Below are 19,138 nucleotides of genomic sequence, written 5' to 3' on the forward strand. Positions count from 1 at the left end.
TGTTTTGCTGAAAAGGTTTTTCACACTCTAGATACTGTAAAACATGAGAATGTGCATTCTTACAGAACTTGTGCAGAGACAAAGCTAATTCTTTGGAGAAAATGAAGCAGAGGATTGAACGATACAAACAAGACGTTGACAGATACCATGAGCGCAAGCGCCATCTTGACTTAATTGAGATGCTTGAGAGAAAAAGGCCTTGGGTGGTAAGTTTTTATTTTCTTTTCAGTGTTTTCCTACCTAATCTGGTTTTCCTAAAACTGCAGTATTAGAAATATGCCAAAAGTTTATTTGCGCAGAGTAGCTTGAACGTGATTACAATTGCTTGGTGCAAACAGGCAAGGACCAGCAATACTCTTCTTGGTCTAACTTTGATCAGATGATCACATTTGCTTGGTTATGTAGCCAAACTTAATCATATTCTGTTACAATTACCTATTACTTAACATACTTTATTACAATTATTAATACTTATCATAATTACTAATTATTTATTATTCCTGTTGTTTAATTATTGCAGGCATTAAAAATCAAATCTCCAAGACCATTCTAATTAAAAACCAACTCTATAGTCATTATCCTTACCAGGGTCTGCACCTACAAAATGTTAAAACATCTTTTGTAACAAAATTCAGCACTTTCACTTTAAAACCCCAAACATCTCCTGTAAATGGCAAAAAAATGCAAGTAAGGGGCAGAGAAGGGGGCAGGGGATGGGGGCAGGCTGTGAAGAGTCAATGGTGGAATCAGCAACCTTCTTCCATTGTTTGCTATCTGTTGTCTTCAGAAATGCACAGGTTTTCAAGCATTAGAAGTAATGTCTCATCTGCATGAATACTGCTTTTGGTTTCAAAGCCTCCTTTCCATTAGCTTTCTTGGTGCTGAAAACCAGATCTGTGCAGAGGAAAGCCAGAGGTGGGGGGAGTGGACGATAACTGAGTTCTGAAGTTCTTGGCAGCCTGCTTATTAGTCATAAAAACTATAAATCTTCACCACAGAGGGAAATCTTGAAACTTGCAGGAAGCTTGCAGCAGGTATTTTTTAACACTGCTTTTTCCTGAGAAAGCCTCAGTTCCTGTGCTGTTTTCAAAGACACAGGAGGGACATAGTGGGCCATGGTGCAAATCACTTTCCAATTAAGAGTAATTTCTTCTGGTACATCATCTCTTAACTGCAGTTTCTTCCCTGCTTTGCCCATACAAGCCAGTTACTGAGAGACATGGCTGTAAACCCGTACACATTTCCGTAGGAAGCTTTTTCTGCCGCCAGTTAGCACATGGCCCTGTTCTAAAATGGGTTTTCCATGGCTGCTCACCTCTTGTCCAGCAGAGTTGATAAAAGGTGTGTGCACACTATGCAAACCCTGCTCGGTCTCAGCCACAGACTTTGCCACTGGAGAATTCATCTTTATGTCTTCACATCTGCCAAACTGTGTTGAGGTGCTAACTGTTGCTCCTTGAAAGGGCCAGCTGTCCATCAGCGTTTGTGTGCTATCTGTTGTTCTGTTGATTCAGAGGCTGTTCGGTCACAAATGAAGGCACAAACTCCATTGCTGTATAGCAATGAGATTCCAGAAATGCAGAGCAGAGAATCTCTGAAGTTCTCCAGGAAGTCCTTTATTACTGTGTTGTAGAATTCCTAGCATTACAGAGTCTTAGATTGTCCTTAACAGAAGTCCCCAGCATATCCTTAGCATCATCCCTAAACTGAAGCCCTAGCCAAATTCCCTAACCAATGTCCCTAGAGAAGCCCTAACACCCCAATCTGCCTATTGCTCAGAGCAGCTCTCTTTCTTACCAAACACTTAACCAATAAAACCCAGCCATATATATATAGTAAAATCTTTTCCCAGTAAGAGGTGCCAGTGTGTCAAGGAGGTGGCCTCTGCAGTGTGTTCTAATCAACCGTGCCAACACATGAGAATGTTGTTCTTGGTACACATGGAATGTTACTATTTTGCTCTTCGCAGCATGCAGTTGGTCAGAAAGTATTTTGCAATTCCATGTGCTCTGCATGCATCCAGCAACTGCCCTCAGACAGTGGCTGCAACAGTGCCATGAATGAAAGGACTCTAAGTCAAAATGTTGCATTTGTAGGGAGGAGAGGAAAGGTGACCCAAATGTGACCAACAAGGTATCCCATTCCATATTCATCATATTCATTATAAAGCTGAGGGATCGCAAGGGTTAAGCCCTCTTCATTAATTCCAATCTGCATGTTCCTTCATCTAATGCCAGAATCATTCCTGTCTCAAACTGAGTCTGGGACTCCCTTGTTGCCTGCCCTGTGGTGTCAATGGTGGTACAACCATCAACAGCAGAGTTCAATATTGATTCTGTATCTATTTGTATACCTTTTACTATTATTAAATATCTATTTATTGTCACTGTTACTCTTAAAGCTTTTAGCATTTTTTTGAACCCCTAAGTCTCTTCCTATTCACCTGGGAGGTGAGAGGGGTTAATAGAGAGTGTCTATCATTAATTTAATGGCTAGCCCAGCCTCAACTCATGATAACAGGTCAACTGAAATACGGCATTTGATTGATTCTTGATCCTAGTGGAAAAGAGGAAGTCTAGTCCTGAGCTTGTGTTACTGTTTGACCACTATGGAACTCTGTTTTTATTCTGAAGACTCCTCTTCATATTTCTAGTCACATGTTTCTTCTAGTCAGTGCCAGCTGCTTCTTTATGGGGAGAATTATACACAGTTTTTATGTATGTATATGTCTTATAGGTGTTGGAGCTTTTGCTTTACATTTCATTATTAGAAGTACAATATTAAATATGTGGACCCAAGGATCTAGGGAATGTTTTGTGTTCTTGTGTGTACCTTAATGTGACTTCTATCAAATGATTGTGCTGTCTACAGTCCGTGTGCAGATTTAAGGAGCTACAGTCGATATGGGTAACCCTTCTTTTGCAGAGTCTTAAAAGAAAGGGGTTTTCTTACCTTCTGAAAGTTTAAGCTTAAAGTAGTACAGTATACAATAATGTGTACTAGTTTTAAGGTAGTATAGCAGCATAATAGGCCATTCTTCCTGCTGCAAATGTCATTTAAACCACATAATTCTAAAAATGTGTTTTGGCCAAGCTGTGTCCTTTCTTCTTTTCCTTCTCTGATTATGATCCAACAATGTGCCCTCATAGACAAGAAAACTAATGGCATCCTCAGATGCATTAAGAAGAGTGTGGCCAGCAGGTCAAGGGAGGTTCTCTTTCTGCTCTATTCTGCCCTGGTGAGGCCTCATCTGGAACACTGCATCCAGTTCTGGGCTCTCTGGTTCAAGAAGCACAAGGAATTACTGGGGAGAGTCCAGTGGAGAGCTACTGAGATGATTAGGGGACTGGAATATCTACATATATAGTTATGTGTATGTGCTTCAGCCTTGAAATGTACTACCTTATTTAAAGCAAAGGTAAATTTCAATTAGCTTCAAACACTTGTTCAATCAGCTAAGTGAAAGTAACTTTCAAATGGTGGCTACCAGTTATACTTTGCATCAAAGAATTACAGCAGCTTTCTTCAAATATTATTTGGCTTTGTGAAAGAAGTACTATGAAGAAAGTATTTGGATTTAATAGCCTAAGCTGATTTGTTTGTGATTAATCTAATGCATTTACAAGCAGGCTGATTTTTTGTGACAACCAGGCAAAAGTGGTAGCAGATAAAGCAAAGGTAGCTGTTGCAGATAAAGCTTGAAGGCTATTTGTTTATTTGCTTATTTACTTAAATGCATCAAAGCTCAGAATAAGCCAGGCATGTGCTCTAAACCAGAGACTTTCTCTACTGCCTGCCAAATCCAACAGCTTTCCCTTCCTTTGTACCCCCAAATACCTTATCTGCTCTTTTCCCCCTGGTGCTCTGACAATAATTTTTCTCATGAATCTTTAACAATCATTAAATGTCACATTGTTTATTTGTTTTATTTTCACCTTATTTGGGGGGGTTGTTCAGATTTTGTGTGTGTGCTGGGATTTTTTCCACCACTGAGCATAAAACAAAAAAAAATCAATAGTTAATGACTTCTTCAGCCTGAATTATTTTCTCCCCAAAATTCCTACCTTCTTTGAAGTACAGGCTTTCGGTCACCCCACTGCTTACCATCTCTTTTTACTCCATAATCTGTCTCTAGTTAACCTCCCTAGACAGTGACTTCTGGTATTTGTGGTTTATAGGGGAGTTTTTGTTTGTTTTCTGCAGTTCAGTTTTGCTCTCTCTCTCTCCTTAGTTTAATTCAGTAGTATTTTGTTACTGGCTCTGATCTGTCCAGCTCCTTCCTTTCCTTTCTCCTGAAGTTTTCTACCATTATTTGCTCTTTAGCATGATGTGACAGTTTGAGGCTGTGCTTTTAAGACAAACAAAGTGCTGGGACACTCTGGCTAAATGTTTTCGGTACTAGAACCAAAACATTCTGATATTCTAAACAAATTTCATTGGTGGATAGACAAAATGCAACTTTAGATTGTGGAGCAGTTGGAATGTTTTTTTTCCCTCAGTTCAGTTTCGTTTGGGAGTTGGGGGAGTGTGTGGGGTTCAGCCTGTTCTACCTGCCTGCTCTCTCTGCGAACTGCTGGAGTTGGCCTTCAGATAAGCAAAAACTAATCCTGCATGGGCTTTTGAAGCTTACTAACAACTCTTTTCCTTAGTAACTTGCCTTTCTCTCTCTGTAACCCCATTTTGGGGAAAAAGGGAGGTAGAGGGGGAGAGAGGGGGTTCCAAGGAGGGGATCCCTCCCTTGGGGAGGGATTTTTGTTGTGTTATTTCTCTTTGCTGTATATTTCTGTGTATATGTTGTAAATACCTGTATATATTGTGTTATATATAACCTGCTTTCCATATATGCTTGTAAATATATAGCTTTGCTCCTTCGACTGGGCTAGTTGTGGTTTCTTACTCTGTGGAGGAGGGAGAGCTAAGCCCTCTCTCAACCTACCACACATGAGGACTTCTGTGTAAGTAGTGCTCAACTTGACAGAAGTGGCTTAAAATTTTTTTTTTTCACACCAATCCCAAATAGACCCACAGGCAAGGTAAATGTAGACTAATGGGTTGTTTCATCTTCTATTTGAATTGCATGATATTTAAGAACCATGAAATGTGTGTGTTTTGTTTACTGAGGACTGAATGATCTCTGTATCTCCTAATCACAGTGACTCTATTACTTAAGCAATTAATCTAATACTAGCTTCTGAATGAGGGCTTTCTCTTACATGTCATGTACAACTGAATGTTAGAGCAGTATAAATACTGAAGTAGAAGACAGAAGTCTTTAATTATTTCACTTGCAATTCTTCCAAGGAATATGAAAATATTCGTCGGCAGCATGAGGAAGTGAAACAAAGCCGAGACCAAGCCAAAGAAGAAGTGAAGAATCTGAAAGAAATGCAGTCCCCCATAACAAAAAAAATCCAAGAAATTGAAGAATATATTAAGAGTCTGGAAATGAAAATCAGAGATAAGGTCAGTTCATGTATGTAGTATTTCAGATGTTCTGTGTTCAGCTTTGTAAAGTGTAAAGCAATAACCTCTTCCTTCCTAGTGTGCCATAATGATCTACTTCAGAAGTCGTCTTCCTGAAGTATTCATACCCTTGGTTTTCACTACCTCTCCATGTTTTTGTTCTATTAAAAGCAGTAAAACATGGGATACCTTGAGCAGCAGCTCTGAAAATCTGCTCTTGTAAGAGTATGCAAAATTGAAAAACCCATTAATGGAACCTTCAAAATCTTCAGAGATATAAGCATAGAATCAATAAGGTTGGAAAAGACCTCAGAGATCATCAAGTCCAATCTATTACCCAACACCTCATGACTAATTAAACCGTGGCTTCAAGTGCCACGTCCAGTCCTTTTTTGAACAGCTCCAGGGACAGTGACTCCACTGCCTGCCTGGGCAGCATATTCCAATGGCTAATCACTCTGTGACGAACTTTCTCCTCACCTTGAGCCAAACTTCTGCTGGTGCAGATTGAGACTGTGTCGTCTTGTTCTGGTGCTGGTTGCCTGGCAGAAGAGACCAACCCCCACCTGTCTGCAACCTCCTTTTAGGTAGTTGTAGACAGCAATAAGGTCTCACCTGAGCCTCCTCTTCTCCAGGCTAAACAACCCCAGCTCCTTCAGCCTCTCCTCACAGGGCTTGTGCTCAAGGCCTCTCACCAGCCTCGTTGCCCTTCTCTGGACATGTTCAAGTATGTCAATGTCCTTCTTAAATTAAGGAGCCCAGAACTGGACACAGTACTCAAGGTGTGGCCTAACCAGTGCTGAGTACAGGGGCACAATGACTTCCCTGCTTCTGCTGGCCACACTATTTCTTATGCAGGCCAGGATGCCATTGGCCTTCTTGGCCACCTGGGCACACTGCTGGCTCATGTTCAGCTGACTGTCAGCCACTGCTCCCAGATCCCTTTCTGCCTGGCCACTCTCCAGCCACTCCAGCCCCAGCCTGTTACTCTATCTGCATTAGATAGTTACACTGAATTAGTTGCCTGTTTTCAGCTGTTCTGTAGCTTGGGTTTGTGGATGTGGTGTATCTTCTTAAAATTTAGTCTGTTTGGATGGTTAATTTAAACTAAAGAACAAACTTTTCTGGCTTGAGAGCTTTCCTCTAGTACTTAACCTGATTCCATAAGTAAAGTGTAAATTTTTCATTAGAAAGTAATCCTCCATTGCTTGTGAATGCTTTTAAGCACAAGAGAATTTAATGATAAAACTACCAATGCCTTAACAGCTTACTCTCTGGTTTTTGAATAGCTGCTCTCTCTAGGCATATGGAAAATTACTATATCCGTATGACAGAAAGAAATGTACTGTAATTCTCTGCAGGATTCTAACTTATCAACTACCATTGAGGCTACAGAAGTCATGGTGTGAATAGCCTGCACAAATTTTTAATGGATAACCAAATTTAAATTTTAATAGGAGAATGTTTGCTACAGTGAGTTATGTTTGAAGACAACTGATCATATCAAGGGACTTGGAGTGGCAATACCAGTTATACCTGTAGAGGATAGCTGTGGTGAAGTGTCTTGTAGAATCAGGATCTGATCCTTCAGTGGCATTTAGTGCATTATGAACTAATATACAGTCCATGTAATTTTAAAAAATGAAACAAACACCCTTCCCAAAACAAACAAACAAAAAACCCCAATGAAACCGAAACAAACCAGAAAGACTAGCCAATAAAGCCAGCTGATGGTTGTTCTCACCACTTCTGGTTTTGTTGTCATTTAAACTCTACTAGGCAATAGTACTTACTGAACTTAAGAAAACTCTTTGCTTACTGTATTTTCTAATTTCTGTGCTCCATGGTACTGCAAGAGTTTATTGTGCTGTGGTTCAAAATGCCTACATTTTAAAAGTGTTTGAAATTGTTACAGTTTTATTGAGGTGGGCTTATTTGGGAATGGTTGGTTTCATTGTTTTGTGGAGTTTTGTTGTTGTCTAAAGAGTAATTGTACTTCCTTAGAGGAAAGTTAACAGCTAGAAGCTTGAAATTCGTTTTCATAACACAGTAAAGGCCTACATGCTTGTTAAGTGGTAAGCTTTGTTTTCTTTGCTTGATGTTACCCTCCTTGGTTGTACTCTTAACTTCCATTTTAATTAATATTATCTTTTCTCCTCTTTTTTGTTTTTTTGCAAATGGGAGAGGATTCTGCTGAGCTATTGCTACCACAATTCTTAGCAGTACTGAGCTGTAGTCATGTAGACACTATTGTGTGTTGGTAATATAAATCACACAGTAAGAGAAAGCAAGGACAAAACAGTATTGCAGTTTTAACTCATCATAGGCTGTTTTCTACAGAACTGTGAAATTAAAATCAGAAATATGCAAGCTGATAACTCACTCCTGCATCAATGTAGTTTTCTACTCAGGCTAAGGTTGTCAAATGAGGCTTTGGCACATTAAATTCACAAGGCTAGCTGTATGCTGAAGTGGTGTTTAATTTGAGCCAGTTTTTCTCTACAAGATTCCAGAAGAAAAGAAAAAAGAAAGATGCTACATTTGAAACTGAGATACTCCAGTACTGCTTTGCATTATTTTGATTATAATCTATAACTGATGCTATGTTTTATGTAATGTTATAAGACATTTTTAAACCTGAGAGTTTTTCTGATGCTCAATGAGATAACCAGGTCTAATTTGGATGATTAATATTCCATCTTGAGTAAGCCCCCACAGAGTCCAAAACTGGAAAAAAGCTTAAGGGAATATGTTCCATACCTGGTCATTGCATGAATAATTGGTATGACATCAAACAAGTTAAGTTCTTGGAGGTGTAGTGCTACTTCTTGAACTTCTGTGACGGTAGCTTTTGGGTTTTTGGGTGCTGAAATCTGTTTCTGTCCCACATACTTTCTTAGTTGAACTGTGAGAAATAAGTTCTTTTAAAGGAGAGTTAAAGGAGAGTTAGTTTTGGCCTAAGGCAAAAGTGAAACTTTAAGTACTATGCCTTAAAATTGCTGAAGTTGCTGGTTCTTCACATATTTGTAAATACTGCTTGAATTTATTGTAACTTAGAAGTCTTTGTAGATGCAAGCATTTCACAGATAATTACGCTGTAAGCCAGCAGGAGTTGATTAATGAATTATTTTAGCGTTAAAGCTGTATAACTCATTTTTTGCCCAAAAGATGGTATTTTTTCAAGCTAGATTGAAATTTGGCACTAAAGAAAAGCAGTTTAGTATCTTAAGTCCTCTCTGTTTTGGACACACAGACCTACCTGTAGGGAAGGTAATTGACTTAAGGCCCTTTGGTCCAAGCTTACATGCATTGTCAAATAACTGTAATCCTGACTGCTTTTTGAGATATTACTCTTGGTTTGAAGACATATATGTAAAAGCAGAGATGAAGCACCCCTTCATTATGTCTTGTTTGCATTTCTTTTGGCAAAAAGCCAGGCATAGTGTTGAAGATTTTTGCCTGGGAGGAGACTGAGTTTAAAAATCTTCTAAAAGATTTGGTTAGACTAAGAATTACTAGTAAAATTTTGTGCTTTGGGTGTGTAGAACATGCAAATTCTGAAAAAACGCATCAGCCTGTTTTGTAGAAAAGTTAAAATGGTGTGACTGGAGCACAGAATAGTTTCTGCTTTAGACTCTTTGAAAACATTTGAACAGTGGACTACAAAATGCAAGTTTAATTCTGTACCACCCCACCTGGTCACACTGCTGGCTCATGTTCAGTGAGCTGTCAACCAGCATCTCCAGGTCCCTCTGCCAGGCCACTTTTCCAGCCACTCACCCTCCCAGCGTGTAGCACTGCACAGGATTATTGTGGCCAAAGTGTGGGACCTGCCCATGGCCTTGTTAAAATCATACCGTTGGCCTCAGCCTGTTGACTTAGCTTGTCCAGGTCTCTCTGAATTGTCTTCCTAACTTCCAGCAGATCCATCCACACTCCCTCCCAATTTGGTGTTATCTGTGGATTTACTAATGGTAGACCTGATTCCCCTCATTCAAGTCATCAGTAAAGGTGTTGAATAGAACTGGGCCCAGTACTGATCCCTGGGGGACACCACTGATCACCAGGCACCTACTGGATGTGGCACCATTCACAGCCCCTCTCCGTGCTTGGTCATCCAGCCAGTTTTTAACCCAGCAAACGGTGCACCTGTCTAAGCCATGGGCTGCCAGCTTTTCCAGGAGGATGCTGTGCAAGACTGTGTCAAAAGCTTTGCTGAAGTTTAGGTAGGTCATATCCACAGCCCTCATCTACCAGGTGTGTCATCCAGTCATAGAATGACATCAGATTGGTTAGGCAGGACCTTCCTTTCCTAAACCTATGTTGGCTGAGCCTAATTCCCTGATTGTCTTGTACATGCTGCTTGATGGCATTCCATGGCTGCTCCATGACCCTGCCAGGCACCGAGGTCAGGCTGACAGGCCTATAGTTCCCCAGATCCTCCTGTTGGCCCTTCTTGTGGATGGGCATCACACTGGCCAACCTCCAGTCATCTGGGACCTCCCCTGTTAGCCAGGACCAGTGATAAATGATGGAGAGTGTCTTAGCCAGCTCTTGTGTCAGCTCCCTAAGCACCCTAGGATGAGTGCCATCCAGACTCATTTGACTTGGTAGGATCTAAGTGGCACAGCAGGTCACTACTTCCTCCTGCATTACTGGAGGGGTATTCTGTTCCCCATCCCTGACAACCAGCTCAGGGATTGTTCCATCCTTCTGCAGTGTTCCAGCGTTCTGTTTGCAGTATTTTTAGCCTTGAAGGTTCATGGAAGGAGGAATTAAGTTTGTAGAGAAAGTATAGTATGCTACCAGTGTGTTCAGGACTTGGCTGTACAAGTGCCTGGGCAACCTGCTTTGAGCAAGGGTGATGCTCAGTGTAGTATTATGCTTAGTTATGCATATACAGAATGTTTTTCTAAGTATTTTACTCTGTGCAGGCTGCTGAAATTAAAGAAGTTTCTCAAAAATGTAAACAGAAGCAAGATGCTTTGGAGATGAAAGACAAACAAGTAAGAGTCTTGATATTTGTGACTTTTTTTGGTGTTTCTTTGCTTATATATTAATACTAGCTATAGCACATACTGCATTCAGGTGAAATGCTCCTTTTTAAATTCTGCAGTAAAACATGGAGGGTTTTGTCTGCTGTTTTGTTAGTGGAGAGGAAAATTGCTCAGAAAAGGGTGCAAGGTGCTTGTGCACTTCATTTCCTCCAGTATACACAGTAAATCTTTTAAATGCCTAGTTTGGGCATTTTAAAAAAAAGAAAACTCAAAGATATGTTGTAAAAGAGTTGCAGAGCATAATCTAAGCACTCAGTCAAGAGTTCTATAAATTAGTAAAAATGCAGAGTCAATGTGGCACAGTCTGTTCATGTTACAGGTTTTCTGCATTCTTAGAGTGACTTTCCAGTGTGTTAAGGAGTATCTTAAGCTTAAAGCTTCTGCTTTTGTAAAAATAAGGAAACTTGAAAAATTTATTTAAAAGGATTGATTGTGTTGTTGCTTAAATGTTCCTAAATCTTGACAAAAATCTTCTTGGGCTATTGTAATTATAACACTCTTGTGGATTTAATGCATGGTTACACCAGCATTTAATACTAGTTGCACAGATATTTTATTTGTTGTGGATTTTGTATACTAAACTCAGTGTTGGAAATATTCAAAACTCTTAGATTGAAGAAATTCATCAAGCATTGAGAATGAAGAAAGATGAAGAGATGGACAGACAGAGGAAAATACACAACACCCACAAGATGATAGATGATTGGAAGAATGAGCTGAATACAATGGCAGTCTGTGAGAATCTTAAGCCACAAACAGATGCTGTTAATAATGCACTGAAAAAATTGCAAGAAGAAAGGGCAAATATTGATAGTGATATCAGTGATATAACAGCAGAGAAAATAAACAAAGAGAGGGAAAAGAAAAGTAAGTTACTTGGGTTTTTGTTTTGCTTTGTTTTGCATTTTCCTTTGTACAGAATCTACTTGTCCTGCTGTAGTAAGATTATTTGAGACATTTACCTCAAGCCATGTATTTACATCTTTCATGTACAGCAGTCTGTTTCCATTTTTAATAAAAATAGCAGAAACTATTTTAAAAATAGAAAGGATAAGAAGACTCAAAGGTGACAATTAGCCTTAAAACTATGCTTAAAAAAAATTGTTTCCTCTCATTAAGGAGACTGCTTTGCTATTTTCATTTTTTTCTATTATTAAATGAAGGTGTGTACTGTTCGCAGGAATCAAAAAATCAAACCAGAAGCAGTTTGCTTTGAAGATGCAACATTTCACACTGTCTCTTTGGCAGTGTATCATCTGCTTTTGTCCTTCCTAGGTGCACCTGAAATAACCTTATTGATAATAAATTCCTTTATACTAGCCTAGGATTTGCAATCAGTTCTTCCTAAGAAAGAAAATATATAGCTTGAGTAGTAGGCAGTGTTGTATATAAATTCCTCAATGAGCGTAGTACATTTCCACCGACCTCTGTCTAATGCTTAACTTGTTACAGAGTTGAAGAATAAACTGAGGTCTAGAGAGACAAGTGACCTGAGGAAGGAGACACTGTATTTTGCCTTGAGAATCACAAGAGTGTTTGATTTCTGTTTCTCATAAATAGCAAATGGTTTCGTGCACAGTCTGTTGTCACACATTTTGGTTTCTGCACACATAGAATAACACTTGGAAATTTTGTGTTGCTACTGTCACTCTTTTGCATTGAAGCATTTTTGGTTTTAAATGCAAAGGTAGAGCAAACTCTGAGCAGAGATATTTTTAGGATTAAATTCCTGTGCTACCACTTTTTGTTATCCTTTGCGTAAGTCTTGATCTTGTTTTGGATTTTAATAGTTCTTAAGATTCCTTTACAGTAATCAGCATATTGATTGTGGGAAGCAAATAATGCTTCTAATGTCCTAACAACCCTATTGCTGGAGTATCATAGTCAACAAATACTGAAAAATGCTAGTTAAAATGTGTGCTTGTTATGTACTCTGTTTAAAAAAACTGCCTTAAATCACAGGAATAATTGATCGCCTTGGACAGCTTAATAATATAATGAATATGAAGGAAGAGCATCTTAAAGTGAGATTCCAAGACACACACACTGCTCTTATGTGGCTAAGGAAGAACAAAGACAAGTTTGAAAAAATAGTTTGTGAACCCATGATGCTTGAAGTAAGAAAATTTACTTGTGTATCATGCTAACCAGTTAATGTTTAGTTTATTTGTCTTGCATGACTTTGAGAATTACTTTAGGACTTTCAAGACATCTTGAAATGAGCTGCCAGTTACATGTGTACAGTTACATACATTAGTATGGTGAACTGTTGTGGTAGTTTAAGCCTTAACTGGGAGTTAAGAGCTCAGATGAGGACAAGGCTGAGAATCTCTCCCCGCCCCTTCCTCCTCCCTCCCAGCAGAAAGGGGGGAAAAAAAAGAAAAGAGCAAATCTACCAAACCATAATTTGGAGTCGGCTTGGAAGTACAGAGGTAAAGAGTTTTCTTTAAACAAAATATATATACATATAACAATAACAGGTAAGGTTCACAAGGGCAAGGAACAAGGATGGTTGGGAGGGGGACAAAGAAGAAGAATATGGAAGCAGTCTCTGTCTGAAGAGGCGCAGAGGCAGCAGGGAGAAGGATCAGGCCCGACCATTCGGCAGAGGAGCAGGAAGGCAGCCACAGTAGCTCTCATGCAGGAGAGGCAGGACGCAATAAGAGGCTAATGACTCCAATGCCTTCCCTTTTATACCCTAGCTGGGCCGGGAGGGGGAAGTGGAACAAACTCAGTTTCCCAGGGGGAAAACACCCTGCAGGGAGGGCTAAGCGCTTGCAGGCCCTCCATCCTGTTTTTACAGAATGGGCATTAACCCACCACAATCCACCCCTCTGTTCCACTTCCACTCTCCTGTCACAGCCACCCCATCCAATCTTGACACATGGTATTCAAATCCTCTGTGCAAGTCCCTTGTTATCCCGGCTTGCTCTCTCTCAGGGCAGTCTCTCTCTCTGGTGCTGGTCAGTGTAGGTGGTGCTTGAACTGGGCAGGGATGTAGAGAAGAATCGGGAATCAGTCTGTCTTTGAAAGGGAAAGAGAAAAATCAGGAACAGCCCGTTGCTGCAGGGACATCAGGAACAGTCTGTTGCTGTAGGGAAGCAGGAACAGGTGCAGGTGAGATGACCCAGAAGCTCTCTGGATTGGTGTGCGGTGTGTATGTTGAGTCCTGGATACTAGGCTGGTATTAAGCTAGGAGGGAAAATCTTAGAACAACTTGTAACTATTTACACAATGACTATAATATATTGATGAGTGTTGCCCCCTCTGAGTTCGTCCCCTCTCAGCCAGAGTCGCGTTCCGCTGTGGGATACACTGAATGTCCTCAGTTTCTAACATGACCCAGTAGGTGTGACCCGGCCCCTCAGCTGAGACCATCCCTTAGGTTGTTTTGCCCCCACCAGCAGCAGGAAAAACCCACAATGACTTCCCCAGCAGGTTTTTCTCAGCAATCACAGGAACTCCATCTCCATTGACTGTTTGCAGCAGGTCGGACTGGGCAGGACCAGCTCAGTTCACAGATCCTCTGCTGTTCACTAACCAAGTGGCTTGAACTAGGTGCTTTTCCCAGTTCCTGAAGGTTCCACCCCCCCATGGCTTTTAGAGTGGTCTTTAGCAAGCCGATCTTCCCTGCAGCTGGTGCATGGTATGGGATGTGGTAAATCCATTCAATCCCATGTTCCTTTGCCCAGTCCCTTATGAGATGGTTCTTGAAGTGGGTTCCATTGTCTGATTGAATCCTCATCCCTGCCCAGTTCAAGCACCACCTACACTGACCATCACCAGAGGGAGAAAGAGAGAATGCCCTGGGAGAGAGCAAGCCAGGATAACAAGGGACTTGCATCGAGGATTTGAATACCATGTGTCAAGATTGGATGAAGGGGCTGGGTGTTAACCCACCACAACTGTTTTTCATTTAAATTCTGTAGGCAGAATTCAGTAATACTCAATGTTGAGTAAGATCATAGAATGTTTTGGGTTGGAAGGGACCTTAGTTACAACCCCCCTGCTATGGTCAGGGAGGGATACCTTCCACTAGACTAGGCTGGGGTGTGGTTCTGTCCTTTTCCCTCCTCAAGGAGCAGTCTGTTATTAAGGTGCCTATTGCAGATTTTCTCTAAGGTACATTCGTTTTTTTAAGACTTAAGTAGTTCTTATTTGCTGCTTAAAAAAATAGGGGTAGTTACAATTTAATACCTTCCCTTGTAGCACACCATGCTTAGCAAAGGTTGCAATATATCACTGTGATCCCCAGCGTTTTCATGGTTTGATTTGCTTTGCACAGCCAGCTGCAGAAACAGAAACACCTTTATCTATCTCTGCTTTCATTAAGTGTCTTTGTTCAACACATGCTATACTGGCTAGGAATAGCAGAGCTGAATTTTCAAAGTGACTTCTTTTACTGTATCCCTACACAATTATCCCATCTTTTTGCTGTGTGTGTGGCACAGAATAAGCATGAAGAATTTCAGTGTGCTCCTCTTCAGAATTGCAAACTTGCTTCAGTCATGTGTTGCTACATTTTAAATTAGTTGAATATTTTATACCAATTCTTAACTTGAATGTGCTTAGAATTGTTTGAAATGACTTTTTATTAGTAACAATAAATACTTGTATCTTACATTGCCAGAACTAGAATCTTCTGTTGCTAAGAACTAAACACACTGACATCGGAGTTACTGTAGGTTTCCTCCCACGAGAACTGGTTGCAGAAAACCAGAAAATGTATCTTTTAGACATTAAAACATTGTCTTTATTTTCTTGGGTATCACCTGACTGCTTAAAATGTTTGGGGGGTGGGGAGGTTGTGGAAGAGTTAAGTACAATTGTATTAAATCACATTCTCATTACCTTCCTTTATCAGATCAATATGAAAGACAATAGACATGCTAAATATATTGAAAATCACGTTTCTGCCAATGATATGAGCGCTTTTGTTTTTGAGAGTCAAGAAGATATGGAGGTGTTTCTTCTGGAAGTAAGTAGGCACCAGTTCCAAAAATTGATTAAATACTGATGTAGGAGCCCTAAACTCTTAAACGAAATAGTCTGTATTTATTAAGTTTTGATTGGCAAAATCAACACAATAGCTAATAAAAAGTATTCAAATATTTTATTCTGGAGTAAGATTTTTAGCCTAGACCAGCTGGAGGATGCAGGAATAGTAAGAAAATCTTCCTTTTTAGAAATAACTTCTGTCACTAGTGGGGCCCCCTGGGGATAAATATTGGGCCCAAGGCTGTTTTAATATCGTCATTAATATTTTAGATATTAGAATTAAGAGTAACCTGATGAAGTTTGCTGATGGCACAAGAATAAGTGGGGAAGTTGTCACCCCAGAAGGGAGAGCCACACTCCAAGAAGACCTTGATAAGCTGTTCGAGTGGGCAAGAAGGAACTGTATGAAATTTAATGAGGCCAAGTGTAGGGTCTTGCACCTGGGAAAAGCTATCCCAGGAATGCAGCTCAGATTGGGAGCCACTTGGTTTGAGAGCAGCACTGTGGAGAGAGACCTGGGAGTCTTGGTGGACAAAAGGCTCAGCATGAGTGAAGAGCGTGCTGCAGTGGCAAAGAAATCCAACAGGATACTGAGTTGCATTAATAAGGGTGTCACAAGCAGAGATAAAGATGTCTTTCTCACACTTAGCGCTGGTCAGGCTGCACCTTGATTACTGTATACAGTTTTGGTCTCTGATTATACAAGAAGGATGCAGACAGGCTGGAGAGGGTCCAGAGAAGGACCACAAGAATTATCAGAGGACTGGAAGACCCGTCTTACAAAGGAAGGCTGAGAGAGCTGGGTTTGTTCAGCCTTGAGAAGAGAACGCTTAGGGGAGACCTCATAGTACAAAGTACGTAAAGGGTGGCTGGAGCAATCCTCATTGCCGATACAGGGTCGGGGATGAGGTGATAGAAAGCAGCCCTGCGGAAAAGGGTTTGGGGGTGCTGATGGACAAGAATCTGGACATGATCAGGCAGTGTGAACTTGCAGCCCAGAAGGCAAATCACATCCTGGGCTGCATCAAAAGATGTGTTGCCAGCAGATCCAGAGAGGCGATTCTGCCGCTTTGTTCTGGTGAGACCTTACCTGGAATACTGTGTACAGGTTGAGCCCTCAATATAGGAAGGACATGGTCCTGATGGAGCGGGTCCAGAGGAGGGCCATGAGAATGATCAGGGGGTTGTAGCACCTCTGTTACGATGACAGGCTGAGTGATCTGGGGTTGTTCAGCCTGGAGAAAGAGGAGGCTTTGGGGAGACCTAATAGCAGCCCGAAGGGGGCTAACAAGAAGGATGGAGGGAGACTGTTTACAAAGGCCTGTAGTGATAGGACAAGGGGCAAACTAGAGAAGAACAGATTTAGATTGGATGTTGGGAACAGGTGGTACAACACTGGAACAGGTTGCCCAGGGAGGTGGTTTGGGCCACACCTGTGGAGGTATTCAAAGTGAGGCTGAACAGGGCTCTGGGCAGCCTGGTCTAGTTGAGGATGCCCCTGCTTACTGCAGAGGGAGTTGGACTAGATGACCTTCAGAGGTCCCTTCCAACCCAGACCATTCTATGATTCTGTGATCATGAGGAGGAAGACTCCCTTTCGACAAAGAGTCACATGGTGAAGACAAGGAATAGTGAGTATAAGTTGATATTGCGGAGATTCAGACTGGATGCCAGAAAAAAAAAGTTTCACGAGTTTCAAGCACTGGAATGCACTTCCAAGGGAGGTGGTGTATTCCCCTACATTAGACAGTTTCAAGACCCAGCTTGACAGGGAGCTGGGCCATCTCATTTAAACTATATTCTTAGCATGAAGGGTTGGACTAGGTGATCCTTGAGGTCCCTTCCAGTCTGGTATTCTATGAATTCCTTTACAAGGCAGTAATCATGTGAGGATAAAAGGATGTATACAAGAAAGTGACAAGAACAGGAAGCTACAAATTCAATACCAAACTTTTCCAGTGTCTCCTGACTAAAGAGGCAAGAGGCTAGCTTTTGTGAGAAGACAGTAGTCCAAGCAGTGAATCATGCTTTTATTTTCTAAACACTGCTGTTTCCTGGAGCGATAGGGAGATTGTTCCCTTTGAGAGCCAGACACCTGATGCATTTGCTGGAGAAAAAAGCCACAAGATGTGGTATTAACTGTCATTAATGCTTCCCAAGTGCTGGGAAACCCCATGATTAATGGCAACCTACTCTACAGTTTTTGAAGACCAGTCTTTTTTATAGAAGGTAGGAATTTTTGTGTATGTGAACAGTAATGGTGATATCTGAAGTTCTGGTGGCTTGTCTTGCCTCCATGGTTGTGAGCCTGAGCCAGTGCAAGGCTGCTTTAAAGCAGATAAACTGATTGATCATTTGTATCCTCAATCTTTTCTGCTCTGTTAGGATCAGGTTTTTCAGAGCCTCTGTAGCCAGTGGTCTGCCATTATCTGTGCAAAATACCTGTAGAGCCTGGACTTCCTTATTACATCCACTTTTAGACTTAGGTTGAGCATCTGACTCAGGATTTCTTGAATTTTGTTTTTTCTCATAGGTGATTTCATGTAGAGACATTAACTGAGCTTGGCTTTTAGAAAAGTCAGTCGTGCCTGAGCCAGAGTAGATTACTGTGGGTTTTCCCAGAGGTTGTCAGTTTCAAATAATTCCAGTTCCATGAATCAAGAATAAATATTTGATTTTCATATAGTGACTTTTTCTGTTCTCTTTTACCAAACAATCTAATCTGTGTTTAGATGCGTGATCATCAGAAACTCAGAGTGAACGCCGTGTGTGCACCTGCTCAGTCATATGCTGAAAGCTTACCTTCAAGACCTATTGAAGAATTACAGTATGTATCTGATTGTTAATGAGCAATGGTTTTAAATACAGTGCTTTGGTGGTGTTGCTATTGTGCTGGCTTGGCCCTGGCCTAGGGGCCAAATGCCCACCAAACCCTTCTTAAATGGACAGAGGAAATATATAATAAAAGCCTATAATAAGATAGAAGCAATATAATAATAAGCATGGGCAAAAGACTGCACGAAAGCAAAAGCAAAGAGAGAGAGAGTTGTTAGGCTCTGTTTCCCATCAGCAGGATGATGGTCAGCTCTCTAAGCTTAGTGGTTCCTCAGGAGGATAGATGCCATGGATGAATCCCTCCATTTCCCTCTTTCACTTCATTCTTGTATCTGAGTTGATGTCATATGGCATGGAATACCCCTTTGGCCAGTCTGGGTCAGCTGACTCAGTTGTGTCCCCTCCCAGAATTTTGCCCCTCAGCATACTCTTGGAGTGGGGAAATGAAAAAACGCATCCTGGTGTGACCGTTTGAGGCTGTGCCTTTAAGAAAGGGGCAGTGTTGGAACACTCTGGCTGAATGTTTTGGTATCAAAATGAAAACATGATATTCTAAACGAATTTCGTTGGTAGATTGCAAGAATGCAGCTTTAAGTTTTAGTTCAGTTGGAATTTTCCTGAGTTCCTGCCTGTTCTGCCTTTCCAGCCTGTCTGCTTCTCAGCAAACTAGCCGGAGCTGACCTTGAGATAAGCAGAACTAATCCCTGCATGTGCTTTTGAAGCCTAATAACATCTCTTTTCCTTAATAACTGCCATTTTTTCTCTCTCTAACCCCTTTTTGGGAA

At 41.0% G+C, this 19,138-nt stretch overlaps 1 protein-coding gene across 1 annotated transcript in view; it reads left to right on the plus strand.

Moving 5' to 3' along the window:
- The window catches only part of SMC5 (structural maintenance of chromosomes 5), a 74,764-nt gene that overhangs the window by 11,906 nt on the left and 43,720 nt on the right, over positions 1–19,138 (plus strand). The window contains exons 6-12 of the mRNA XM_054177766.1: positions 66–206; positions 5,302–5,463; positions 10,398–10,469; positions 11,132–11,387; positions 12,483–12,637; positions 15,385–15,498; positions 18,251–18,345. Of these exons, the coding sequence (XP_054033741.1) occupies positions 66–206; positions 5,302–5,463; positions 10,398–10,469; positions 11,132–11,387; positions 12,483–12,637; positions 15,385–15,498; positions 18,251–18,345 (995 nt within the window). The remainder of the gene's footprint in view (positions 1–65; positions 207–5,301; positions 5,464–10,397; positions 10,470–11,131; positions 11,388–12,482; positions 12,638–15,384; positions 15,499–18,250; positions 18,346–19,138) is intronic.

The sequence above is a fragment of the Dryobates pubescens genome, chromosome Z (assembly GCF_014839835.1).
Source record: "Dryobates pubescens isolate bDryPub1 chromosome Z, bDryPub1.pri, whole genome shotgun sequence".
NCBI classification, from domain to species: domain Eukaryota; kingdom Metazoa; phylum Chordata; class Aves; order Piciformes; family Picidae; genus Dryobates; species Dryobates pubescens.